The sequence below is a fragment of the Balaenoptera borealis genome, assembly GCF_965194805.1.
Source record: "Balaenoptera borealis genome assembly, chromosome: 7".
Lineage (NCBI taxonomy): Eukaryota > Metazoa > Chordata > Mammalia > Artiodactyla > Balaenopteridae > Balaenoptera > Balaenoptera borealis.
In genome coordinates this window covers 127,308,887-127,336,805 of record NC_138864.1, presented here as the reverse complement: position 1 = coordinate 127,336,805, position 27,919 = coordinate 127,308,887, and the positions used below count along the sequence as shown (strand labels likewise).

General features: G+C 51.4%; 1 protein-coding gene across 6 annotated transcripts in view; it reads right to left on the bottom strand.

Annotated features, from left to right (window-relative positions):
• DPP6 (dipeptidyl peptidase like 6) overlaps window positions 1-27,919 on the bottom strand; it is a 1,033,290-nt gene that overhangs the window by 66,427 nt on the left and 938,944 nt on the right. For all 6 annotated transcript variants that reach the window (XM_082398944.1, XM_082398943.1, XM_082398945.1 and 3 more), the window contains exons 11-16: window positions 25,025-25,148; window positions 23,284-23,322; window positions 17,738-17,845; window positions 15,642-15,733; window positions 14,921-14,968; window positions 13,157-13,275 (exon numbers count right to left, since the gene is read on the bottom strand). In XM_082398944.1, coding sequence (XP_082255070.1) covers window positions 13,157-13,275; window positions 14,921-14,968; window positions 15,642-15,733; window positions 17,738-17,845; window positions 23,284-23,322; window positions 25,025-25,148 — 530 coding nt within the window. The remainder of the gene's footprint in view (window positions 1-13,156; window positions 13,276-14,920; window positions 14,969-15,641; window positions 15,734-17,737; window positions 17,846-23,283; window positions 23,323-25,024; window positions 25,149-27,919) is intronic.

The window sequence follows — 27,919 nt, the reverse complement described above, 5'->3', positions numbered from 1 at the left end:
TTGCGATCAGTTCTTTTTATGTCTCCTTGTCTAAAATGGAAACTTTTGTTAAGAGCTAGCTAGACATTTCCAATCTAATTCTTGTAATTCGTTTGTGCTAGGCAATAAGATAATGTTCCCTGGATTTAAAAAAAAGTCACCTACTATTGAAACATGGGTAGAGGACATGGATGGATATTTTACTGTTGATCAAAATATGCCAGCAGTGTTTGTTTAAGAAGCGGATTCCTTTAGTCCAGAAGAAATGCTCCCTTACGTGCATCTAAAACACTAAATTTTCACCAGTAACCACTAAGTGGAAAAACAAAATTGGTATTTTCCAAGTGTCTTTTTTTTTTTTTAAGATTTATTTATTTATTATTGATTGATTGATTGATTGCTATGTTGGGTCTTCGTTTCTGTGCCAGGGCTTTCTCCAGTTGCGGCGAGCGGGGGCCACTCTTCATCGCGGTGCGTGGGCCTCTCACTATCGCGGCCTCTCTTGTTGCGGAGCACAGGCTCCAGACGCGCAGGCTCATTAGTTGTGGCTCACGGGCCCAGTTGCTCCGCGGCATGTGGGATCTTCCCAGACCAGGGCTCGAACCCGTGTCCCCTGCATTGGCAGGCAGCTTCTCAACCACTGCGCCACCAGGGAAGCCCCCAAGTGTCTTTTTTGAAAAGTGATCCAGATTATGAAATCAGGCTCTGACACAACGAAAGAGCAGTCAAATCCTACCTAAGGCATTGTGAAGTGAGGCAAAGGCAGCAAAGTACAACTTACTGTAGACGGCCAGGGCACGAAGCGCTAGGGCTCACTGGCTACGGGAGGGTCTGTGAAAGAGACGCCACACCCCCTTACCTGGCCACCATCATGTTTCCAAAAAAGACAACCCAGTATCTCTAGCCAAATACTACATTTTGACTTCACTGATCCAACAGATTTGGTGATGACTTGGAATGTACGTTAGGATCTCTCAATGTGTTCAGGTTTTCATTATTCAAATAAGCACCACTGTATGTGGCCAGAGACCCCAGGTGTCTGGAGAAGGTGTCAAATCTGCCTGGATCCTGGGATGGTCCCTCAAGTTGCTCTATCGGGTCGGCATTGGAAAAGAACCACCAGAGATTCCTACTAGGGCAAGGATTCTAGAACATCTTGTCCCCGAAAGCCACAGGGACCCTCCTGAGACATCTCTTACTGGTTAGCTAGTCTCCCCCTGGAGAGCTCCCGGGACGGAAGCTTCAGGGGTCACCGTGTGTACACACGTCACACCTGCAGTTACAGCCACATCATGATGCTCCCAACTCCTCTGGCTTTTCCTTTGTATGAAGATGAAACATTGTTCCCTGAACTTTACCCACAGGCCCCAGGGCTTCCCTCTGAAGCAAAAGAGAAGAAACACGTAAAGTCTGCCAGAAGGTCTATATTCAGTTAGAAAATTCATTTAGGCCAATCTCCTAAACATATGATTTTAAATGGCATATTACATTATTTTTATTGCTTTTGACCATCTTTCTTTGTTTACAACATTTCTGTCTAAAAAAATTAACTCAGTGTTCATAGTGTTCTGCATCTTGTAAGCATACAAAAGTATGCGTGTGTGATGGCAGGAGATAATGTTTTAAAAGAATATTTTGGTTTTCTAGATCACGTGAGGTAGCATTTATGGCACCCTACAAGGGCATGTGAATTAGCTTCTTTTCTAGGAAGTTCTAAGGTATAACTGTGACTTTCAGCTCAGTCTATATTGGCCCCAAAGTGTAGCATTTTGATGTCAATTTTATTTATCCCTTCAAAAACTATTAATACTTGTTTGTTGAAGACCCGCTGTATGCAGGCAATGGTCTAGAAACTGGGATCAAAGTGGTGGGTAATACAAAGTTCCTGCCACACAGAGCTGACATCCCTGGGTGAGACGGGCACTGAAAACACATGAGTATCAGCAGCAGGTATGAGATGCGCTGACCAGCACCTGGGGGGCGGGGGAGGGGGCACTGGGCGTGTCAGCCGGCAGCTGTGCAGGAAGTGGGGGCGGAGCGCTTTCACAGCTCTGCTCCCTCGGGCCTTGGGCTGGGTCTCCAGGCCTCCAGAACACACCGGGCGCATGTCAGAGCCCCGGCACATTGCTGGCGCTCGGTGAATGTTCATGTATCAATATTCAGGCTGTTATGAGGCTGCTCTGCAGATGCCAATCAAACAGGCCCTGCCTTGGTGAGCTTGGCGCCTAGAAGTGAGGGGTAGAAGATACAAAAGATGAGAGAGGCAAAAAATGCTCTCAGAGCCCCGAGGAGGGAGGGGGTGTGATTACAGGAAGTTCACGGGTTGGACCTTGGAGGTTGTGTAAGATATTTAACAGGCCTCGAAGGTTTAGGTAGAGAGCTTTATAGGTACTGAAATGACAGAAAAACCTAAGCCATTTATTCCAGCAGTGGCCCTAAAAGAAGGGCAGCAGTGGTTCTGAAGGTTTGGTTAATTTCATGGACGTTGAAGGTGATTAATAAAAGGCTGTAACTTTTACCTGCGTTTCCTAACTTACATTATGCACATTTCGTATTCATCAAAATAGTCTTATTGCCTTCTTTGATTCAACTGAAAAGCACATGCTATACTTCTGAACTTTTAATGCTAATAAGACATCATTTTTATCTGTTTTGTATTAGCTCCTTTAACATTTCACTTGGAAACTGGTTGTGCTGCTAAGTGTTTGAAATGCTATAACCCAGGAATAATGCTCTACAGGTGGGGTAAGTATGGTGGGACCAGGCTGAGGACAGCCTTGAATGCTATTTGAAGGAGCCATTTGATTTTTCCATCTGCCAGTCAACTGGTCAATCATTCCCCTTTCACCTATTTTCTGTCTATCTGCCCTGGGTCCTGAGACAAAAAGGATTTAAGGCAGATAGGAAAGATATAAATGCATAGATAAAAATAAACACAAAAAGAGTGGATGAGAAAAGCAGAACAATGTAAAAATAAAGACAAAAAAAAAAAAAAGAGAGAGAGACAGAGAGAAATCCAGGAAAACAGCTAGAGTAACAAATGTGTGCTGTAAAGACCTACCCACATGGGCTATAAATTTCACTCTAAGCTTTCTGGCAGCCAACACAAGTCTTATGGACTTGATGCACAGCTCATAAGATCAACACAGGTACTTATTTTGGAGATTAACCCTTTAGCAGATGTGTGAAAGAAAAGGCCTTCTGGGAAATCCTTCTGCTGGATTTTCCAGGTTACTATTTGATGGTGTTCTGCTAATAATTTTGCCCAAACAGGGACACTTCTGAGAGTGAAGGGAGGGACACTAACGACAGTGGCCTGGCCTCCACTGGCCTTTGGGAGGCATCACTCCAGGCTCTTGTGGGGAAACTGGGGCACATGCTTACGCCATCGACTCAGTTCTTCTTTCGAAACTTACAAAAAATACCTTGGTAAACATTTTGTTAAATCTCCAGCAGTCTGTCTCCTTTTTTGCCAGTGGCCTGTTCTTGGATTATCAACGTGGCACCTCCTAGGAACTCTTTGAGGATATTTCCAGTGAGACAGCAGTAAACAGAAGTGATCGTGCGAATGTTTCTCCTGGGGTTGGTTTCTGTTTCTGATGTTCAGTCCGAGGCCTCCCTTTCACGTTTCTTTTGTGTCTCAGTGATCTCTGGTTGGCTGCTGCCATGTGGCAGGGAGGGTCCTGTTCGGGAGTGCACCCCCTCGCGGTGGTTACAGACGCTACGATGCTGATGCCGGCTCCCAGGGTGAGCAGGGGCCCAGTGATGCCGGGTCCTGATGGTGGGCGGGGGCCCAGTGATGCCAGGTCCCGGGGGTGGGCAGAGGCAGCAGTGAGCTGCCGTCCTTAGCGCTTGGGCTCCTTGTCTTTGAGGCCACTCAAGGCACAGCCCCACTTCCTGCTCCGGCCAGCGTCCACTCCAGGAGACCCCCACGGCCAAGCGTCTCTTTAACTGTCCAGGGCAAATACGTCAGCCCACAGCTGTTGGAGCAGGGGGTGGGCGTCCCCTCTCAGCCCCTTAAATGAGGCTATCTTAGTCCACGATGACCTTCAGCTCCCATCCTCTGTCGCCTCCGATCTGATCTGAATTCTGGGAAAACAAACTTTATTTTTAAGTTTTTGGTAACCGTGTCTTTCACCAATCGTGCCACATATCCTAGTCGTTGGCTTTCATTTTCAATGTGGTCCATTTATATTTATTTTTCAAAAATCCTTCCACGTCTTGTTCCATTGATGGTCTCCTTTTCGGTGGCCCAGGGGAGTCATTTATGTTTTACTGTTACGTTTCTTCTACCATTTTACTTAGAAAAGAGAGAAATGTATGTGCCCAGGAAGACATTCGGCAGAGAAATAATCTTTAGGAAGTAGGACCTGGTACTCGGGAGGGAAGTGGACTGGTCAGAGGGAGACCCTGAAGGTAGGCTGGCGAGTAAAGGCTGTTACCGCCTAGAGCTAGGGTGCAGGAGGAAAGCAGTTGATGGGTCTAGGGGCACTGCTGTTGCATCAAATAACATCATCTATTTTTCATGGACATTTCAAGCAGCACACTACCAGGATATGACCTCCATTTTGCAGAAAAGTTTGCTGGCACCAGGCACCGGCCCGGTTCAGACACTTGCTGGGTGACAGGGAAGTGCTACCCGGGAAAGTGAGAAGTCCTGTTCCTTCGGTTGTTAGCGGGGAGCAATAGGGCTCCTACGGAGGGTATGCTTGGGGGTCTGGCAGCGTCTCCTGACGAGTATAGCACCTTCCGAAGCACCTGTGTAAGGATGCTCGGGAGATCACCTGCCTCGAGAATCCCTCTCCTTGTTCTTGGAAACTGCAACCTCAAAGGGAGTAGCTCCAAATGTTGGAGAGATTGAACAGATGGTCTCACTCTCAGACACACAAGCAATGCTCCAAGGAGTTTCAAACCCAGTTCCAAACATTCACCTGGACAAACCCACAATTAAAAAGGGCAGCCCAGGTTAATGCCTTGGAAACTTGGATTAAGAGATGTCTAGAGGATTAGGTAGTTTACAGAACCAAACCATTTGTTTTCCCCTTTCACATCCTGTTGTTGAGACTTGCTATCAGCCTACATGTTTGAAGCTAATTAACAGACTTTCCTCAATGATGCAGAGTATTTATTATTAACATTATTAATTTATTATATTCTTTATAATGATAAATGTTATATATCGTTAGCATTATGTTATTATTATTATTATTTAGCTTTGAGGCTCCTCATTTATAGTTGGATGTGAGTGATTTGAAATAACCTGAATAGAAGCAGCATATATAATTCCTACGTTGGGTCAGGACACAGGGGACACCTGCTTAGCTGTACACTGTAGGAGTGTGAACCAGTGTTACCCCAGGTCTCTCCGGAGGGATCTGGGTCTCTCTTTCCCCCCATCCAAAAGATGCCCGACAGACAGAGCTGTCCTTCAGTCGGGAGTTCTGGGCAGCAGCCTTCCCTCGGGAGACCTCCTGTGGTGGCGTCACGACTGGAGCCGTTTCTGTTCCTTCCAGCCACGGGGTCTCCACGAATGTTCCTTCACAAATGCACATTTCTGTTCTCTGAAATGATGTGTTGTCTCTTCCACCTCCCCGACCACAATGCTTTAAGACGGTAGCTCCCTGTAAGAAAATGTGCTTTACTTCATTCTGCAGGACAAGGTGAGCTCAGGATGGACCTCAACCTCCAAATATGTCCCATGTCAGACAGTTTCCTCACGAGGGGCGTACTCACTTCTTTCAGGGGATGGCACCACACGTGACAGGTGCGTGGCACGTGGGCATCCCTCCCCCCTCACTGCTGCACGAGGCACATGTGACGCATCAGTTGTTGACGACATTCTTTCTCACCAAACCTGGACCTGGCCTCTGAATTCTTCTCATCCACTGTGCCACGGCCAGCAGCTTCCGGTCAAGGGGAGCTGGGCTGCGAGACTGACTCTGATTTTCCACCCGGCCTTCTCCGCTGCTCCGTTACGAGCAAGACTCCAGGTGCACTCACGTGGCGCAGACGCACAGCCGTGTGCGTTTTCCCACTTAATTATGGTTCGCAAGGGCAGGATGCGGCCGGGGCAGCCGGCAGCAGTGGGTGTCTGAAGGGGTAAAGGCACAGAGGGGACCTGGCACGGAAAGAGGAAACATCAAAGAAAAGGGGAAAGTGTGGTTACTTCCTAACACTGCCAAGACCCAGCTGCGGGGGCCCCTTAGGCAGAGGCACCCCTGAAGTCACCAGCCGCTTCACTGCCACGCCTGCCCGATGGTTGGTTAATGCTCCGAGACTGCGGCAGCCATGCTCCCTTCTGGAACTTTCTACCCTGCTAGTGTAAGCGCAGACCCAGGGCTCCCAGCTCCAGCTTGTGAGGGATGAGGGCGTCTGTGCATTTGGAGGAACTAAGTAAGGGATGTGACTTAATTTCACGGAAGCTAACCCTCTGTAGCCTCAGCCCCAACCCTTGGATCCTGAGTTAGTAGCCAGTAAATATCTAAGACATTCTTAATTGATTGCTAAGGTGATGATGGTGGTGATGACAGCTGTGATCACATTAGTTAACATTTATTAAGCATTTGCTATGTATCAGATACCGGGCTAAGCTCTTTCCACGCATTCTCTTGATTAATCCTCCTGACTTGATGAGACAGTACAGTTATTCCCGATTTTCCAGATGAGGAAAAGGAGGATTTAGCAAGCTTAACTGTCACGCCCGAGTCACAGAGCCAGTAAGTGGCAGAGCCTTGAGTTCAGCTCAGGCCTTCGGACTCTGACTTCATTGCCCCGTCACCATGTTTTCCATGTTTCTTGACGGTGGCAAAGCTGGCAATGGTAGAGGCCCCCGGGAGAACTTAATAGTAAGGGCAGTAATCGGGACACAGTCATTCACTTCATTATCAGCTTGGGTCCTACCTTGTTTCAATTCGACTGCAAGGTGGAGAAGCCTGTCTTGATAAACTAGGCTGCTGCCGCGATGACCTTAAGAGCAGCTCCTACGTCAGGGTTTCACGGGGGGCGCGGGAGGCTCAGTCTGCAGCACGAGTCACTACTGCAGGCTGTTTCTCTCCTCACTCAGAATGGGAAGGAAATGTTCCAGTTCTCTCGTTTGTTCCAAGAAAAAGATGTTCATTTATTTATTTTTAAAAATATAAAAAATGTTTCAGATGAAGCTGCACACACCTGATTCACACACGGGGCCCGTTTTCCTGGTGGTGTTTAGATGTTTCCTGGTATTAGATGTTTTCCTGGTGGTGTTTAGATGTTTCCTGGTGTTAGATGTTTTCCTGGTGGTGTTTAGATGTTTCCTGGTGTTAGATGTTTTCCTGGTGGTGTTTAGATGTTTCCTGGTGTCAGCTGTTTTCCTGGTGGTGTTCAGATGTTTTCCTGGTGGTGTTTAGATGTTTCCCAGAAACAGGGATGGTGGAGTCCTCCTGACGAACTTATAGGGAAATGAATTGTGTTCCTGGGCTTCAGTCTGAAGAGGAAAAGTCCACTTCTCTACACAGAGGCTGTGACTGTGAAAACTCAAACAGTTCATGAACTGGGTGCTATGACTCAGTTGTTCAGGGCTGAGTTTATTTTGGGAGGAGAAAACCCAACCACTTTTCACAGCTCCATGAAACGGATTTATTTCACCCAATGACCTGGAAGAAGAATTCCTGGAGGAAATGGACACTGGAGCCGTCTTCCTCTAAAACGTCAGAGTTACCTTCCAAAGACACCGTCTGCATCCCACTACTTTCCCAGGGCACCCTCTCCTGCCTTCTGGAATGCGGTAAAACCGTTAAGAATGGTCTCTGGCACACAGCCTACCGTGGCTGCCCTTGGTTCTGCGTCCCCGAGAAGAACAGCAATAGAGTTTTCTGTCCTCTCTTTCTTATCCGAGAAGGTGATATGGGTCTCGGGCGGGGGGAGTCGCTGTGGGTTGAGTTGTGTCTCCCCAAAGATGTGGTGAAGTCTTAACCCCCAGCGCCTGTGGACAAGACCCTATTTGAAAGAAACTGTAACCAATTATTTGTAAATGTGACCAAGGTAAGAGGAGGCCGCTCGGGGTTCGGGGGCCCCGTGACCGGTGTCCTTGCGAGGAGAGGCTCTGGACGCAGGCACAGGGAGGGGCCGTGGCTAGGATGGGGGAGGGGCTCGGAGCAGACCCTCCCCCCTGCTTCCAGGAGGGACCAGCCCCGCAGCCCACAACTCGCTTTCAGACTCCGCCTCCGGGGCTGTGAGAGAATCAGTTTCTGTTGCTTTAGGCCACGCAGTCGCGGCAGCCCCAGGAAACACACAAAAGGTGAGTGCATTTCTCTTTAGCGATAAGATTGGGCTTTTCCAGGAATGGAGGGTGCGGGTCCCAGGCTTCTGACGCAGGCGACCCCAGCAGCTGAGGAGTCAAGTGTCCGTCCCAGGAGCCCGGTCTCAGGGTGAACCCACAGTCACGGCCACGCTGCCCCAGCGAGCTCACCGCTGCCAGCTCAACCCTCCTGGGAGGGGATAAAAATGAACCCTTGCCTGAGAGGAACCTTGGAGGATGTACGGGAGTTCATCAGGCAGGAAGAGACAAAAGCATGGAACTGGGGAACACTGAGTTTAGGGAACTCTAAGTAGGTCTGTTTGTGATAAGAGTAAAAATTGCAAGGTGTCAGAAATGGGAATATGTTATCACAGAATAGTGAGTATAGTTCCCTGTTAGTTATCTATTTTAGGTAAAGTACTGTGTATATGTTCATCCCAATCTCCTAATTAATCACTTCCCCCCATGTTCCCCCTTTGGTAACCATAAGTTTGATTTCGAGATCTGTGAGTCTGTTTCTGTTTTGTAAAGAATCTGAAAAAGAATGGATTCACTTTGCTGTACACCTGAAACTAACACAACATTGTAAATCAACGATACTCCAAAAAAAAAAAATGCATTTCAAAGGTTCAAAAAAAAAAAGGGAATATGAACATCAAGTATTATATCATAAGAATGTACTTTTCAAATCGTAAGAAGCTGGACAAATATTAGGTATTTCTGTTACTCATCTCCCAGGATCATTGAGACCAACTAAGCACGTAAAAAACGGCTTACTGGTATACCCCAGAATAGAGATGATTTCATTATAAAATGTTACATCATAATACAATCTTTTGGATGCAGCTGGCTTCACTGCCAGACCCCAGAGATCTGGAAAGGAACCTAAACCTCTATATTAAATAGGTAAGTGAGTTTCCACGAGGTTCTACTGAATATGGTTTACATGTGTCTCTCATGCAAGTATCTGGTGATCACCTAAAACCCATGCCGTTTAGATACAAATATTGACACAGATAGATGGGATCTGGTTACGTAATGAGTGGATATGAGCATTACAAACATTTCCGAGTCTTTACTTACCTATATGCTATTTTAATCTATGTTTAACAGTGTGTAAAGGTATAAAAATAATGTATGTATTTTTAAGTGGTCGCATACTTAATAAAAATTACGAACTTGAAAATTATAAAAAAAAAATATAAAAGTGGCAAGCTTTGAGAAACCGCAGAAGAAATGTTAATGAAAAATTAGAGAAGAAAGTACATGATGACAAGACTAAGTGAAACGCTACAGGGATGAGGAAGGACAAGACATACTACAGCAGCGTAACTGGACATTAAGAGAAAAACAATACACCAGAGGTCTAATTAAACAGAAGTGCCGACTGCAAGCAGTTGATGAGCTATAATCCACTACGACGGCGTTACAACACTGAGCACTACAGTGTAAGCTAAGGGGACAGATCCACATCAGATAAACCTACCAGAAACGATCATAATAGAAGGTCCACGGGAAGGCGGAAGAAGGACTAAGTTTATACGGGGCTGTCACAGTTCCACAGCTGCTATGATACCTAGCCCTTATGTACTAACGTGGTGTGGGCCTGCAGCTGCTCTGACTGGGCCTCTATTTCAGCTGGTTGGGGTCCACCTTGCCCTAGTTATTAAATCCTTTGACCATAATCTCTGCCCAAGCCGAATATTTGTAGTTCCCTTCATGACGGGCCAAACAATTTTGAGTGCGGGAGCACTCACAGATTTTCCTCTCCCTAACTGACCACAGAGAATCGTCCAGTTGCCCCTACATTTTCCCTCAGCCTAAAAAGGAGAGATTCTTGTTGTTGCTGTTATTCTGGTTGCATCTGAGAGGCAAAGTTAATACCCACAATAAAGCCCTGCAGGAGGAGGAGGAGAAGTTAAATGTTGGTCAAAGCCTTTCAACAGTCTCTCAGAGCAGCTTTGGGACGTGAAAGAAATAAACAGGAGGGGACGTGGCGTTTAATAAACGTTGCTGTGAGCTACACATCGATATCTACTGAGAAATGTGGGAAAATAAGATTATTTTTGGATCGTAATTCGGCCTCTCACACGCATGCATCCACGAGGCTGATCGCGATTCGCACGCCGCAAAGACCCCTCCACACGACTCCTCCTGCTCTCTCACTTTTCTTCTCACTTGCACTTTTGCCCCTCCTGGCTGCGTTTCACATTCTGACCCTACCCACACCTTTATCTGAAATGCTGCTTCACGTGTGAAGCTTTCCTCAAGGCTTCTTCACCAACAAAACACCCCAAGCAATCCAACCGGGTGTGTAATCATTTCTCCTTTGAAATGTCATTGAACCCATCTTTGCATCCCTGACGGCTGTTACCCCCAGTGCCTGTGGTGTCGACTGGGTGTCCGCTCAGCTCTCCTCACCGCAGGATCAGGATGTGGCTTCAGGGGGCGCTAAGGCACTTGGCGCTGTAACTGTGTCCAAGCCGCAGCCCTAAACTGTAAAGTTGGCTGCTTCATTCACCTCATCCATTCTGCGGTCTTTGTAAATTTACGTCTTTTTAGAAAATCCCTTTTTAAAAATGAGGTTTTGATTAGGTTTTAGGGGAGACGTTGATTTGGGCATACAAGTTACATTAGCCAGAAAATAGGTTATTAATAGAAGAAATTTTAAAGAGCAGTTTTGTAGGAAAGAGGACTAGTTTATGTTTATCTTAAGAGGCAACAGGCTAAATCTTTAAATAGGTTTTAAATGATTCAGAAAATCCTGAGGTGGCAACTCCATGATCAATTAAGAGTTAAGTTTCTTAATAAAATGGAGCAGGGGATGGAGATCAGATCAGATGGTCTCTGAGGTCTCCTATCCTTCAAATTCCATGAATCTGTTCTGGATCCAGGCATTTGTGGGGAGGGGCGCCCCATCCTTCTGAAGCTGAGATCACGGTGGTCTCAGGGGCTGAGTCATGTCTGTGACCTGGGATGGCCGTACGCGTTCTCTGCTTCTGTTTTCCTTCACAGTGACAACTGAGGACCTATCTCTTCACACAAAATATCCGCAGACCACACAATACAAGCAGCTTTATACAGAGAAAATGTCCTCAGACTGGCTGGGACACAAACATAAGAAGAAATGTTATCTCCCCCTCAGGACGGAACGCTTGCAGGATGGGAAATCTGCACGTGAACGACTGTTCAGTGATCTCCACGCACACTGTCCAAGGGGCCTCCCAACATGGGCGCCATTTTTACATCCACCACACGGACATGGGAGCTTCCTTGCCTGAACCCAGGGCCACAGATGTCCTGGAAGAACCTTTCAATTTCAACCCTGGGCTGAAGTCTGTGGAAACTGGACAACAGAAGGCTGCCATCCTCAGAACGAGGCCATTCCCACTAAACTCTGGAGTGAGAAGACCCTGCAGAGCTTAGCAGGAGCTAAGGGAAGCAGAGAAAGAATTTGTTGATAGATAAGAGGCTGGGTTCTGTGAAAGATGACGATGGAGCAAATACTAGTGAACATCAGTAAGAACCCAAGAACGAGATCCAAATCATGACCACCTCGGCCAGTTACAACATGGACCTTGAGGCCCCCAGCTTACCCTCTGCCTCGTATTTAAACCTATTTAAACCTATTTCTGGTACGTGATGTCTGCCCTTGTTTAGAGACCTTCCTTGAGGGAAGTTCTGTCACCTTTCCCACCCAACCATTCTTTCTAGAACGTTCTGAAGTTCTTCTTTAGATCGACTTCAATTTCCCCTTCTGTATCTTATCATGACCTTCCGCACTGTAAAGCTGCTTCCTCCTTCGACAGGTAAGACTTCAGATTTCTGACCCTGCAGCTCCTGTCAGGCTGCTGTCTCTTTCCCCTAGTGGGTCTGCTCACCACATTTCCCAGTCTCTGAGCTCTATACACCTCTGCACTTCCCCAACGTGTAATATCATGAAGGTCCTGCCCTGGGGCAACAGGTCTTGCTGGCAAAAGAGTCTGGTAAGATGAGCTTCAAGGGGACTGGGGGTTAGTGCTGCATTTCAGAACCGCCCCCGACCCCCCAACACACAATTTTCTCCCATCCCATTATCCTAGGAGAATGTCTGGGACTGAGCTTGGTGAGGAGGGGCTGAGATTTTGGATGACAACGCTGATAAAAAGAGGCTGAGGTCCCGAGCTACTGAGTGGCTATCAAAGGCTATCAAAGGCAGTCTGATAAAAATTCTTCATTCTTCACCCGGGACCATAGGATTCAATCGTACCTGGTGTCGGTCTGTCTCTGCCTGTAGTGTACTTTCACCCCTTGAGATTATCTCAGTAGATCAAGCTCTTCTCTGAGATGTATTTTGCTACAACCATATTTATTATTTCTTACCTTTCCGTGGGTTCCTATCTTATCTTTTCAAGACATGAGGACACGATGCAAAGATATTTCTTTGTGTCCACGATGGGACTTGGTCTACTATTTTGTATACGCTGACTGGTGTGATCAAGAACTTTCTAAAGTTTGGAATAAATTATCCATGAATTCGGTCATAGGAAAAGAATTTTTTTCCTGTCTGAATTTTCTTTTATATTATCCCAATCCTTACATATGCTTAAGAATTTTTGAAATTGTTTTATTACCTTTACAGATGGCCTATGTCCATCAATGTGTAAGATACACATTTTTTTAAGGAAAATGTAGGTGAACTTTGGGATTAACCAGCACAGCATGTAGAAAGCACTCTGATAAGCTGCAACCCTTTATAAGATGCAAAATATCAGTAACACACCTGGCAGAGGTGACCCAGGAAGGCTGCTCCCGCGAGCCGACGTCCTCAGCTAGGCGGCCCTACCTGTCCTGGGATCGCGGAGCTCCTGCCGGGTCCCAGCGGCGCCTTAGAAAGAGGTGTCACTCGGTGGCAGAACTCACCTTCGCACTTGAGCAGGAAGAAGTCGGCGCTGGGGCTGAAAGAGGCGCTGAAGTAGGTGCAGTTGTCCACCAGGTCACAGGACAGGCACTGCCTGTTGAAGTTGCCCACTGTGTTGGCGCTGCAGGGACAGGGAGCGGGCAGGGGGGTCACCAGGGGCGAGACCCTCAGCTCCCGGCCCCCACGTCCAGCACGCTGGCTTCTCTCCTGCGCGGTGATCGGGGGCGCCACCCTCCCACCTGTCCCCCCGCGGGGACGCCTCGAGCGCCAGCTCTGCTGTCACCCTCCCCCGGCGCCGTCCCTAAGGGCCCCCCCCCCGGGGCGCCCAGCTCGGCTGCTTCCTGGGAGTCACGCAGGCCCAGGCGTGTCCTGAAAGGAGACTCGGGTGTGGGGATTACTTCCAGTGCCTCATCCCTCTGAGCAGGCGATTGGCACTTCAGGAACAGGAGCTACGTGTTCTGGATCTTTCACTCCCCTCAGAGCGCCTGCCGCCGGGACAGGACAGGGCAGGGGCTCCAGAAACAGCAGTGGCGGGGGGCTCCGGCCGCTGCCACAGCCGGTGAGGAGGTGCCGGGGCGCTTCTTACTCCTGCAGGTGTCACCCAGGACCGCTCTGGTCAAGCACAGTTTCACGTCAAGAAGGCTTAACATGTGTTTCCAGAAGCTATAAGATACCGAGGCATCTTCCAATAAACCTGGAAGAAGCCCGGGTCTGAGTGTGTGGCGTGGGAAGGCTGCCAACGTGAAAGTGGTCTAGGAGAGTGAAGACGCTTCAGGGGAGACAGGAGAGGCCAGAGAAAGCGCAGGCGGCCGGCCTCCATCGCCTTGGCTAATTTGGTGGCGGGACCGGTGGGATTATCCTGGCAGACAAGCACAGAGGAGCCGTCCGCAGAGGAGCAGACCTGTGACGGCGTGGACTTGCCGAGTCTCCTCTCCTCCGAAAGGCAGTGCCTCTCTCCCTAGTGCAGCCCTTACTCTCAGCAGAGGGGCCGGCGGACGGGAGGGCGGCCGTGCACCCCATGGGGCCTCTCCGACTCCCGGCGGTGGGGGAGGCGAGCCCGGCACCGGCTCTGTCCAGACCATGAGGGCCACACGCAGTAGCGGCCTCTTAGGTGGCCCTCGTGCGTGGGGCAGGAACCAGCTGCCCCCTCCTTCCCGTCTGGAGAGCAAAGGGGTGGAGGTGACAGTGCCTCACGTCCTCCTCCGCTTTACTGGCAGAAAGCTTCTCGGGAGAACCCCACTTCAGAAGCACAAGTTCTCCCCGGTGAGAACGGGAACTGGGGCGGGGGGCAGGTCACGAGGTTTATGCTGAAGGCGGACGGACCCTGGAAGACACCTTGTCCCCTGCAGGATGCAGAGGCCAGCCCTGCCCCGCCCCCTTCGAGACTTCGGAGCTCAGCCAGCGCCCACGTGGAGGAGCCCCGGGTAGTAGGGCCGACCCCACGCCAGTCCACCCGTACATTCCCAAACCCCAGTTCCCTCCTGCGAAATCCCGGCCCAGAGTGATCCTTCCAAGTTCAGCTTCGACTAAGGTGAAAGGAAGGACTGTCAGACGTCTACCGAGGGAGAGACTCAGTCTGGCAAAAGCAGAAAAATACGATAATGCCTCCAATCTGGGGGCCTCAGCATCTTCGGTTATTTCTCCCCAGACTGTATCACGTGGGCCGGGGCCTCTCTCTGCCGCCCCCCATGTACTGCTACGGGTGTGACTCTGGAACGCGAAGCCTCTGGCGGGAGACCGCCGTGCGCGGGGGCCGGGGGACGCACCTGTACAGCTGGCGTCTCCTCGGCAGGTCCTCCGTGCTGAGGAAGTAGCTGCAAAGACCAGCAGGTGCACGGCAGTTAGTTGGCTGCGGGGCAGGTGTGTTTCTGCGCGCCAGGCTCGGCCTCTGCAGGCCTCCCCGAGGACGCGCGGCTCGGGGCCCACAGAGAGAACGTTCCCGCCCGGGGCCAGCTCCACGCTGGACGCAAAGGCGGATCCCATGACTCGGTGGCCGATGCCCGCCCGGGACCCCTGCGTGGGCACCCTGGCTCCCGCGGGGACTCCCCGCCTGCCTGAGCTGAACCCTAGCTCCTCCTGTCACTGACCGGACAGCCTGGAGTAAGGCACTTGACCTCTTCCAGTCCCGGCCCTACTTCTCTGAGAAGCGGGAAAGCAGTGAACCTGCACCAGGACAGGAGCGGCTGTCCGGAACGAGGCCAGGCCCACGACGCACTTGGGCTCACAGCGCCCTTGGGTCCCGCCCGGAGCCAGCAAAGGCTCAGCCAGCCCGCACGGCCACCGTCTCAGCCACAGGCCTGGCTGCAGCCCTGACGTCCTCACGGGGACCTCGAGACGCGGGACGTGGGGTGGTCGGGCGGGAATCCAAGGGCGCGCTTTCGTGGAGAAACTAGGGCCTTGGGGCGCTGCCCAAGAGAGTGCTGAGCACAGTGTGAGAGGAGGAGAACACAGAGAGGCGCCCGGGCTGCGGGCCGCACGCGCACTCACATCTTACTCCGCTTCTCGTCGTAGGACAGGATCTTGGTCGCGTCCCAGTCCCCAGAGGTGATGGACTGGATGTTGTCGTTGCTGCTGTTAGGCTGGAACACAGACGGGACACGGTGGGGGAGGGCTGGGCCCAGCCTCGCTTCTCGGCCCGGGGCCCTCGGGCACAGGCTGACCACCCTCGGGCCGCAGCCCCGCCCCTTCCCTGAGTGCCCGCCTGGAGGGGCAGCGCCCGTGGCTGCCCTGCGATCAACCAGCACCCAGACCGCCAGCAACTCCCACCGTGAGCTCCGCGTCTTAAGCGTCAGCGCTGCACACGCTGCCGCTACTGTTCCTTCACCACGTGTAAATCTGATCAGCGGGTCATTATCACAGGGGGACGAGCAGGGAGGAAAGAGAAGTATGGGGAAGTGGGTGAGACATGGCAAGGAAATAGAGAAAGAATAAAGGAAAGATGGGAGGGAGGGAAGGTAGGAAAGAATGAAGGAAGGGAGGGAGGAAGGAGGGAGGGAGGGAGGAAAAAACCCCCTGGATCTTTGTCATTCTCCGCCATTCTTCACAAGGACGGCTTGAAACCGTTTATCGCGTGTTGCGTGTTTGCACACACTGTCTCTCCCTAAGTGCCTCCCAGAGCAGAACAGTTATGACAACACATCACAACAGAAGGAGAAAGACGTGACCATCCCAACAGGAACGGGTTGTGAGATGCTGAGGCATGAGCCACGGGCCGGCCGTTCCAAGGGCGGGTGCCCCGGGCACAGGTGCAACGCGAATGCTGTTAAATCAGGCACAGGGCCCGAGGCTCACACTGTGGGGCACGGGGACCCCAGAAATGGCCTCGGGAGAAGGGAGAGCCTGTGCGGGCAGGACCAGGTGGGAGAAGCGGGCTGCCAGGGTTCGGAGGGCAGTGGGGGCCGAGGGGCTCCTGGGGAGGGGCCCCCCGGGGTTGCGGGGGGGGGACCTGCCCCTGCTGGATGACGAACAGTGCCTCAGCCCATGCTGGTCACGGGGGTGAATCCGAGATGGGCTGAAGGGAACATACCAGCATTTTAAGTCTTGACTGAAGTGATCCCAAATAAGAAACCAGGAATCTGGGGCCACAGCACCCAGCCCTTGGGAGTAAAGAGCTGAATGTCAGCCCGTCTGTAGATGTTCTGTAACTCATGCAGTTAAGTGGCTTGAAAACTAAAACATCCGTATCTAAGTCTCTGAGTCAACGTGGTCCCTGTCCTGGAGCCACAGCCGAGTTTCCATTCCTGTTCTATCAAAGCTGCTCCATGTGGGACATTCTTGGAATTTTGCTTTGGAGATTGTCTTTTGGGTCATGTCATGAATATAAATCTTCTACTTTATATCCACAGAATATTTTTGATAACTTTTTTAAAAATAAAATTTTATTCACATGCCCTGATCTCCTTAGACTCTGCTTCAACATGGAAGCCCCACTGAGGCCGAGGGCAGTGCTGATGGGAGGCCCGCAGCCCCCCCCACCTTCCTCCTAAGGGCAGGGTTCCCTGAGTGCAGCTCCGGGGTCCCACCCTGTGGGGAGGGGGCAGGCCCCCGGGTGCCCGCTCTGCAGGAGGTGGCATTCGCCAGGCTGTCTGCTCTTTCCAAACGCACCTATGTTCAGCTCCCACATTCCCTGCTCAGTGATGCTCTGCTCGTATCCCGTGGCTGCAGCACAGGGAACGGCAGTGCATCTGCTGACCGTGGAGGTGGGATGCCCTGGGGCCACGAGGACACTGGGCCCGGCCCCCAGGACCCAGCAGAGGGAGGAAAGGTCAATGCAGGCGGATCGACAAACAAAGCGGTCTACACACACGTGTCCTGGGCTCAGATCCAGCAATGCACCCAGTGTCCTCTGATACCGTCAGAAGTGTCATTCGTATTTTTGAGCAATTACAGGAGGCACGAACGCCACCCCTGCCCAGCCAGGACGGCTGGCTCATGAAGGCCCCGTCCGTCCCCACGTGGGGACCCGCCTTCCAGTTTCAGGGCCCGGCTTCCCCCAGGGAGCACTTAGCTCCCCTGTTGAGGGGTGGGGGAAGGCCCCCAGGGTCCCCCCCCCCACAAGCAGAGCAGGAAACTAGGGAGCTCACCTGGGAGGAGGACACCGTGATGTGGTAGAACTTGCCCTGCCCCCCCTGCGGGATCGCTCGGACAAAGAAGAACTTCCGGCCGTCCTTGGAGAACACTGGCTCTTCGTTCTGCGGACGAAAGCCATCGATTGAGTCTACAGACTGTTTTGAAGGGGTTGAACCAAGATAAACTACATTTTGAGATACACTTTCCGTGTAATTGCCAATGAGAGATGCAGTTGAAAGGCTAAAGGCTGTGTGGGGCCTTTTCTCTCCTTGGGAATCACGAGTCAAACCTCCAGTTTCCTAAGAAAATAATGAGGAATTCAGAGGAATTCAGAGGAATTCAGAGGCAACTGCCTAAGCAGAGGCGGACACACAGGCGTCCCCTGGTTCACAGGACACCCAGCTCACCAAGCCAAACAGGAACTCAGCACTAAAAAAGTGCAGGGCTGGGCTCCCCGCTTACCGTGGCCCCTGCAAAATTCTCCAGGGGCATTTTTTTTTTAAACCATTTTTAAAAACGGAAACATAGTTGATTTACAGTGTTGTGTTAGCTTCAGGCGTAAAGTGATTCAGTTATATGTATATATATTTCTCAGATTCTCTTCCATTATAGGTTACAAGACAGTTCCCTGTGCTATACAGCAGGTCCTTGTTGTTTATCTATTTTATACATAGTAGCGTGTGTATATTAATCCCAAACCCCGAATTTATCTCCCCCCCAACCCCGCTATCTCCTCTGGTAACCGTAAGTTTGGTTTCTATGTCTGTGAATCTACTTCTGTTTTGTGAATAAGTTCATTTATATCACCAGGGGTGTTTACTATCTATCATAATCCTGGACAATCACAAACCTGATTTTGCCTAAAAATGAATTCTAGTCTTTCCATCCTGTCTTTTGTTCTTTTATTTAATAAACTCCACCTCATGCTGAAGAGCCCACCAAGGAGACGAGAGGAAAGGAGGAGGAGGAAGGGAGCCACCCGCAGCCAACAAGGACAGACCCTGCGCGCTCCACGGCGCCGGTGAGGGCACACGCCGTTCCCGAGGACTCACGGCGCTTGTCACACGGCTGCTGACGAGAAGGACGTTCCACACGGGCATTTACTAGATGGCCCATGTTTGCTTGCACCTACTGTCACTTTCCCCTGGAAACAGAATCAGCAGTCCCAGTTCTCCCTGGGGGGAAGAATTCCAGGCTGCATTCAAAGCCAGCGCCTGTAGCATGTTGCTGCATCTCGGCCTGGCCCTCACCCCCAAAGCTGAGGAGCCACCGCTCAGCCCCTAGCTGCCCCCTGTGGGTTGGCTGTCGCCTTAATAGGCAAAAGGGATTAGCGTCTCAGCCTCTGGGAAGCTCCAGCTTGAAAGTTTCCATCCGTGAACACCAATTAGTTGGCTACGATACACGTTTTCTGATTCAAGGAGCTCCACGCTAATGTGAATGAGAACAAATGGTAAATAAACCCCAGCTGGCACGAGGAAAACTCATTTCCCTGCAGTGAATGAATACATGCAAATATGATATGCCCAGAGAAATAAACCAACATGTGATTAAAGTGACATTTAATCTTCATGAATATTTGCAGGAAAATGAAACCTTTAATCTGCAAATATTTATTTTTCTATTTAGTGTTGGAAGTATGGTATTTAAAAATAGAGGAAATGGAAAAACCAGCAGTAAATCTGGCTTTTTAAATGTACTTTTATTTCCCAACTGCAGGATGGATACTGAAATACTGCTTCAGTTTTCTGGGGAAACGTTTGTACTTTTGGCAGAGAAAAATACTATGAGTCGATGTAATAAATAACTAATTCAGGCCTGAAACATTGCTTTCACACTGAGAAGGACTCAAGCATTGCAATGTCATCGTTACATTGATCCTGGGAACATCCCACAGCCGGCAGGTGAAGGGCCAGCCTTTGAACCTCTCTGAGACTTGGTTTCTCATGTAGTAAATGTATTTTTAGTGGAAAAGTACAATGGCTTTTGACTAGGAGACCTGGATTTTAATCCTGGTTCTGACTTTCCCGGATTTGAGGAGAAGCGTTTCTAGCCCTCTGGGTAACAGGGCATTTATTGTACCAGGCCCTGCCTGGTTTCTCCGCCTCCAATCGGGCAGATCTATGAAGAATGAGTCCTTTTTATTGGTGAAAGACTTTCTGTGAGCTATTTGTAGACTTTCTGTCCATTCTTCCTATGGTTCAGATACATTCATCTGGTCAATCTCCCTGCCTGAATTTTGAAATCACAAAACCAAAATTCTGGTTAAAGAAGAAAGATTGTCAGAAATTGACCTGCGGGAGTGACTCTTCAAACACAAAGATGGGTCCTGGGTTCTACCCCAAAAGGCCTCGGGCCTGCAGGGCCCCTAGTGGACCTGCCCCAGGACTGACTTTGAAGGTCACGGCAGCAGTGATGGTGTGTGTGCGCGGGGGAGGGGCTGCCTATTTCTCCGGAGTATTCCCAGAGGAGAGGGAACTTAGTGGGTCTTCACCCTCTTCTCGTGGGCTCGTGGGGGATCTTTGAGGGGTCCACGCTGAGGCCTAGGAAGGAGATGGGAGGAAAAGACGGGGGGGCGGGAACAGAGGCTCAGACCACGGCCCCAGGACTGCCCTCGCCCACCCCCGTTCCCCTGGCAACGAGCACTCAGAAGACCTGATGATCTTCGCGCCCTGGGTCTCCCCAGGGTCAGCAGAACCGTCCAGACCCCAGTCCTCTCCTCCTCTGACGCGGCCCTGGGCAGCGGGGGTGAGCCCTGCGGCCCCTTTGTGATGACGTGCATGAAGTGCCTGCCAGCAGCTTCCCCGGCGGCAGACGGCAGGTTGGCCTTAAATAAATTCCTAACTCGCCGCCCAGGACCTCGCAGGATCGTGAAGGATGCAGCAACAAGACAGCTTATTTTTGAAAAAGAGGGTCCACAGATCCCTTTGTGAAAAATCTCTTCAAAAGGAACGTCATGAGAAAGTGTTTGAAACTGGGTTTCCTACTGACCACGGCGCTGAAGGAACAGTTGGAGACACGGGCTGAGCGTTGCTCGGCGAGGTGGGGCTCCGTGGGGTCCTGTGCCCGCCTTGGGGGTGGCTGGCACCCCGGGCCGCTGGCTGGACTATGTATTTTTCAAAGGCTGTTTAAAAAATGTTAGCTGTTGCCTAATAAGTGCTTTAAAGTTTACATATTAAAAGTGTAAGAATTATACTTTTACTTTCTGCTGGTTTTTAAGTGCTGACTTGATTTCGTTGGAACGACCTGGTTTCCCAAATCCAGGCTGCCTATCCGGTGCTTGGCTGGTGTTCTTAGGTGGGTGACGGGAAGTGCGCTCCGAAAACACACAACAGTCTCGCCCACGGCGGTGCCTCTGTGTCCTGTCCGCAGAGCTTACGAGGACGACAGCTCGAGGCCCAAAGCACAGGTGACCAGTGGAGACATGGGGCCCGTGAGTGCCCGACAGGAAGGCCGGGGCAGGAGGCGACCCTGGCTTTCCCACAGCCCTCTGCCCCGTGAGAAACAAACCGCTGGCTGCTTTGGTAAGTCCATCCTCCCTCCCCCAACTCAGACACAGACCGCACGTGGCTTGAGGCCCAGTCCCGCAGCCGGGCCTCAGGGCCCCACGCATGCCCACTCCCAGCCCTGTGACAGCGGCGGAGCCCTTCCACACGCCCTGGGGACACAGTCTAGGGCTCCGCCCACATTCCGCACTTGGGGATCCCTGCAGCTCTCTCCCTTTCTACACTAAGACATCTTTGAGAGCTGTGGCTCTAGCGGATTCGTTTCTTAAAAAGTCGAGCATAACACAAACTAGAACATGTTAATACAAGTGAGCCCTTCATGGCATCGAGCACATTCACAATGTCGCGCAGCCACCAGCTCTGTCTAGTTCCAAACCACTTCCATCACCCCCCGTCGAGCCCAGACTCCATGAAGCTGTTACTCCCCACCCCTGCAGCAAACAGGATCCTGCCTGTGTGACTTTTGTTGACTCGGGCATGTCTCGTAAGTGGGGTCACACGGCGGGTGGCCCCCTTTCACTCAGCGTTGTGTTCTTGGCAGGACTACTCACAACACCAAAAGGCAGAAACAACCCGAACGTTATCAACGGATGAATGAATGTGGTGTGTCCACACCGTGGAACACTGTTCCGCCAGAAGGTGGCTGACGTGCGCTCTGGGAAGTGGTGGATTCTCGTTTCTGAAATCCACAAAGCCTAGCACGGCGCCTGGTACGACCCATACGTATTAGTTGGACAGATGACTACGCATATGATGGATTTTTTTTCTGACTCTTTCATCGCAATGTCTTTGGCATTTTGTGTGACTGTAAGAGGAACGTCATAATATTACTTCTGATACTTGTGTTTATATCATTGGTCCAGGTGGCATTCAAGAACTTCTCAGTGAACTCCCCAACGAATACTTTAAGACGCCCAAGCACAGTCTCATTCTGGATACTTCTTAGCATGGACTTGGAATCCAAACTTGGACATAGGAAAACCAAAGTGGCCACAGTGGGCATTCCTCTTTGGTATCAGGCTGGCACAGAGCAGGAAAAGGACATATTTAAAAGCAATCACGCCCATTGATGAGGGCACCACCCCTGAGATAATTGATGGGAGGTTGGGCCAGACTGCTGATTCCACAGATAACAGAGGTGCACACAGAGTTTCTAGAATGTTCTTGGAGAGCCACTGGTAACAGTCGCATTGTCCAGCTTCAGTTATTTCCCATAAACGGAATCTGTGCCATCAATAAAGAAGCATACCTGTGCCCTCTCCACCATCATTCTGAGACTCATACCCGATTAGATTTTCCCACAGAATTTTCAGACGATTTTCATCCCATTCGGTAGGATAAGAAGGAAGTGAGCTTCCAAAACTTTCCACCTGTGCTTTCTAACCTCAGGGTGTGGAATGAGAAAAAAATAATTGAAGAAAGAAAATACCAGAGTCGAGAGTCTCATTTCTTGTGTGGGTTTGATTTTTCTGTCAGGGTGCTCACTGCAGGTCTCCTTTGATTCCCTCCGGTTCCTCAAGCCTGTTTCACGTGCATCTCTTATCCAAGGCGGGGACGGGAAATTCAGGCGAGGCTCTGAAGTCAGGTCCCAGGAAGACTCAAGCTGAAGCGCACGGAACCCACCTCAAAGGAGGCATCCACGAGCCACGCCGAGAAAAACAGGGACGTCAGACCCGCTCCATATTCTTTGACTGAAGTAGGTTAAATCGAGGCAACTTGTGTGGACTCATCCTTTCAATGCACCAAAGGGACGTCACCTAACTGAGAACGGAGATCTCACTGAACACTGCACGTTCTCAAGAGCAGGGATTTTGCAGGCCTCATGCGTGGAGGCCACAGTTCTCCAGCAGTGCTAGGGTCTCAGGGAAGCCAGGTGGGCTGAGCGGCTCTGCTGCCCCCCAGAGCCTCGCGCGTGCGTGTGCGTGTGTGCGCACGCGTGCGCGTCTACCTGGGGCTTCCTGTAGGACGGAACGTGAGAAGCCGTGCTGTAAACACCGGGAGAGGACCTGGTGGCTGGTGCGGGCGGGCAGTGGGGGATTCGCACGCGGAACAGTTACCTGTCTGTGGAGCCAAGCTTCGCTCTCATCCTCGTGTTTCTGAAACGAAATAAGAGCGTGAGAGAAAGGAGTTTTCCGCACATGTTGTGTCTGCGACCAGCAGTGTACAAACGATTGGATTCCCCCCCATGGTAGCTGCACAGCTCAGGAAGGGGGCCGGCCCTGCTCTGCCTTGTCTCATGACGTGGCTCAGAGCTGAGCACGAGTGTCCCCGAACAGGAAAAATGTCACTCTCCCAGCAACGAGGACAAATCCACGGGGGGTGTGAATCCTTTGGAAGGTGGTGCATTTCTACCATTTGGTGGTCACCCCTGACCAGACACATGCCCGTCAGACGGTCACCAATGACCACACACGTGTCCACTAGATGGTCGCCAATGACCATCTAGTGGCATGTGCCCATTTAAAGGCAAATCTCAGGTGCTGCATTATTTTAGGAATTTGTGTGCATGCATGCACGTGTGTGTGTATGTGTGCATGCACGTGGGTGTCTGTGTGTACATGTGTCAAATTTCCAGTTCACAACAATCCCGGAAGACCAAAACATTAAAAGGACTTAAAAAGCATATGAAAAGTAAATCTCAGAGAACGGTGTGGAAAGACATATAAAGACCAACCAAACCACCAGGAATAGCTATTCAGCCGCATGGGCCATGCACCTGTCCCTGGGCAGCTGTGTTCTTTATCTGTGCATTCTAACCATGGGCAGGCTGGAGTTTCACTGCTGACCCTCGCAAGACCGGGGGTCCAGATGCCAGAAGACCTGTGTTACGAGCCATTCCCAGCTTCCCAGCTGTGAGTCCACTCTTTCCTTCCTTCCCCTCAAGAAGCCCATCAGAATAACCTGGAATCTGCTCTAAACTGTATTAAAAATCAAGTAAATCACTGGCCCACTGAGGACACTGGTCTCAGCGACAGCTCACTGCGACTCCCCTCAAGATCGTCATTGGGCCGCGGGGTCAGAGCTGCTGTCTGGGGCCCTGAAGTCACAACACAGCTGCTCTGCAAGCCTTTCTCCTCCTCAGTTGGGAAATAAAAATTTAGGGCCAAAAAAAGAGTTTCTGAGAGAACTGCCTGGCTTATTAACTGATTTTAATGGATGTTTCTTTACACAACACAAGGAGCCCTGCCCCTTGGGGCTCAAGGATCGTGGAGGACGCAGCCCTTGGGCCAGGGGCAGGTTGCCTGAGGGCCTGAGACAGCCGTGGGTCACTCCCTCGCTTCGCAGGGTTGCCAAGCCTCTCTTTACATTTTCGTTCCTCCTTGTCTCCCCTCCCTTCACCCCCTGTAACCACCCACTACGTCAGCCTGAGGCCCAGGGAACACACTGGCCTCACCGGTGACTTTCAGACACGGTGCCGAGCGTCCAGGGTACCAGCTGGCTCTGGTCAGTGAGGGACAGAGATGCTGAAATGGCCAGGCCAGGTTGCAGTGCTGGGCCCTGGCGCCTCAGGCCGGACCCCTCCCCTCTCTAAACGTCAACTGGAAAATGAGAAGCAGCCCCTGTGTGAAGTAGCTGTGGGGCAAGGATAAAGGGAAGTGACAGCTCTGTGAGCTGGTGGCTGAGAGGATCAGCCCCGAGTCTGTAGCAGTTCTCAATTCATCCACAAGGTGACACCAAAACAGAGACCCACATGCAGGCTGCACCTGGACCAGCCAGGAGCTGAGTGTGTGTGTGGCTCAGAGATGACCTTGATGCCTGGGGGTGCTCCCCGCCGTCCAGTCAGCCCCTCCCCCATACCTTGGTGCAGACCCCGGTGGTGGCATCGCAGAGGGTGAGGATGGACACGTTCTGAGCCCGGCTCAGCCAGTTCACGGCGACCTTGGTGCTGGTGGCCCACTTGACCATGGTGATGTAGTACTCCCTGAAAGCACGAGATGCACGGTGAGCGGTGATCAGGGCCCTCGGGGACCAGAGACACCGGCCCATCCCGGACACTGGGCCAACGTGGGGCGTGTGGGGTTCTGAGACGGGGGTCTCAGGAAAGTGCGCTGCCGATGAGCCCCCAGGGGAGGCCCAGCAGGAACCGGTGCTGGAATAAGCTGGCGGGGGTGTGCTTCTCTCCCAGCTGCCCCCCAAGAGCTGTGTGCCCCTGCACCGGGCCAACACCCAGCCGTCCCACCTGTCCCCTGGGGCTGGCCTGTGCTCCGCCCCTCGGGTTTTGTAAGTCACGCTGGACACTGCTGCCCACTGACCTGGCTTTCTCGTCACGGTCCAGCCAGATCCCAACTCCACGTGGCTGGAAGCGGTGAGGATGGATGGCTCTTGAGAGGCCGACAGAGCAAGAGCCAGGAAGGGCTCGGAGAAAGGGGCCCCTCAGGGAGGGTTAAACCTGTAACTCCCCCTTCCCCTCCCCGCGGGCCGAGCTGAGGAAGCCTCAGTATTCCTTTCCCTAAATTCCCAGGGGCGTTCTCGAGCTAATTAGGGAAACTGGTTCACGGCTCTGGGCGCCCGGTGGACTTGATGTGACACCCCACACGTCACGCACTTGCTTTCACCCAAACCTGAACACCCCACAGTGTACCTGGTGGGGGCGGGGGGGTGGCGGGGGAGGGTACTGGGGCTCTCAGTCCTTAATTCAATTACCCAGAGCCCTCCAAGAACGGAATTTTTAGGAAAAAAATGTACACTTAAGAGTTAGAAGGAAATGACCGGAAAATAACTGCACAAAAATAATATCCTCAGGTGAATTCCAAGACTGTGCTTTCTAGAGGCCCGAGAACACGTGCCTCACCGCCTGCCCCGGCTCTGTCTGTAACGAGACCGCGTGCTCAGAATGGTGACGTCACGTCTGACAAGCCCCTTTATCGCTGAGGTGCAGCGCGCTCACTGGGTGATGCCGGGCCAGCTGGAAGGAGAACCGGTACGCTCAGTAATTACTGTCAACAGAAGAGCCTAAATAACCAGGCGCTTTCAAACAGGCCTCAGCTAACCAGGGGGTTAAATCGCCGCGGCCCCCGTTTCGCGAATCTACCTGTTAATCACAGTTGTTGTTAATTTAACCAAGAGCACCTGGCAGACACGGTGGTGGAGGCCTCAGCCGTGGGGCAGGGGGGGGTCGGGCGGGCAGGCCGTGGGGTGCGAGACCTGGGCTCCACGAATCCGCCGAGCGCGTGGTGGAGAGCCGCGCGGCGCAGTCCGGCTTTCACGCTTTTCCACCTTCTCGATTTCTGCGATTTTCTGAAATCCAGCTGTTTCTGTTCTTACCGTCTGCTCCGGGGACCCAGGGCCTGCACGTTTACAGGATCCCACCCTGTCCTCTCTCGGCTCCTGCTCTGAAAGTAACATCCTTTCAGTGGCTTCTCGTGGCCACTTCACCGCCGGGAGGACTGGAGCCACGTCTCTAACGACGGGATGGGACCATCCGCCTGCATGTCTGCAGACGTGAGACATGTCCGGTCTGTGCCCAGCCCATGCTGCACATGTAACACTTTTAATTTTTAATTAAGTCATAGATGGGCTCTACATCCTGTCAGACAGACACTGAAGAGAGCCCGGCACTGAAGGGCCTGGTGGACGGACCCGAGTTAACTCCCGCTTTTGGATCCATTTGACGCAGACGTTCCTGTCCAGGTGTGATATGAGGTCACAGAGACAGGCTGCACTTAAATATATCCCATCCGGATTTGAAATCAAGGAAGGCAAAGTCAGATCTCCCGGGATGACTGTTTTTTTCTGTGGCCTTCATACTATTGATAATTAGGGGAGACCCTAATCTTGTTTCCATTTGCTGGAAATATTTCTTCGTTCTTTTCCTCCTTCTCATTTTTACGGTGTTCTTTGGCATAATCTTCATTTAGGCCAAATATGAAAGAAGAAATTATTCTGACATGTTTAAAAGGTGAGGCTGACGACATTCAGCGCTGCTGCGATCGGTGTGAGGACCACAAACAACGGGGCTTTGCGGCGGGAGGGAGATGGGGCTCAACTCCAAATACGACGAGGAAAAGTGTAAACTTCCTGCCAAGGAGCAGGTGGGGGCCAGTGGACGGACGGTTACTAAGAGGAAACATCAGGGATAAAGGGGCTTCTGGCCAAACTTTCTCTTGCTGAAGGCAGGCCAGGTGGCCAGACAACCCCTTGGGGAGGCGGGGCTGAGAAAGGTGATCAGACATTGAGGGTTGGAGGATCCTGGCTGCAAGTGGGTGATGCAAACACACCTGGAAATGTGAATGTCAAGGCCTGTTTGCGGAGAGGATTCAGAGGAGCTGGACTAAAGTTTGGTCCAGAAAGAGACAGTCAGTGATTACACACTATTCTCAGTGTTTCCATGTCCTAACTCGATATGAGAACCATTGTAACTGGAAATAAAGAGATGAATGCAAGCCTTCTCTTTCTGGTAAGAAACTCCTGAGTGATACCTCTGGAGCGAATCACACAAGAGCATCACTGAGCTGTGAGGCTGGCCTGGGGGTGGGGCTGGGCTGGCGGCATCAACGCAGTCGTGTGGCCAGCTAACCACTTTACTGTTCATGTTTCAAGTTGCCGCCAGAAAACAGGGAGATGCAGTGGCAAGCCTGCTTCATGGGCCTGGAGAGAGTCAGGACCGTCACCCTGCAGAGGTTCGCTACTTTCTAGAGGTTTCCTACTTCCTAGAAATGCAACCACACGCCCAGTTAAAGTGAGTGCTAGAGC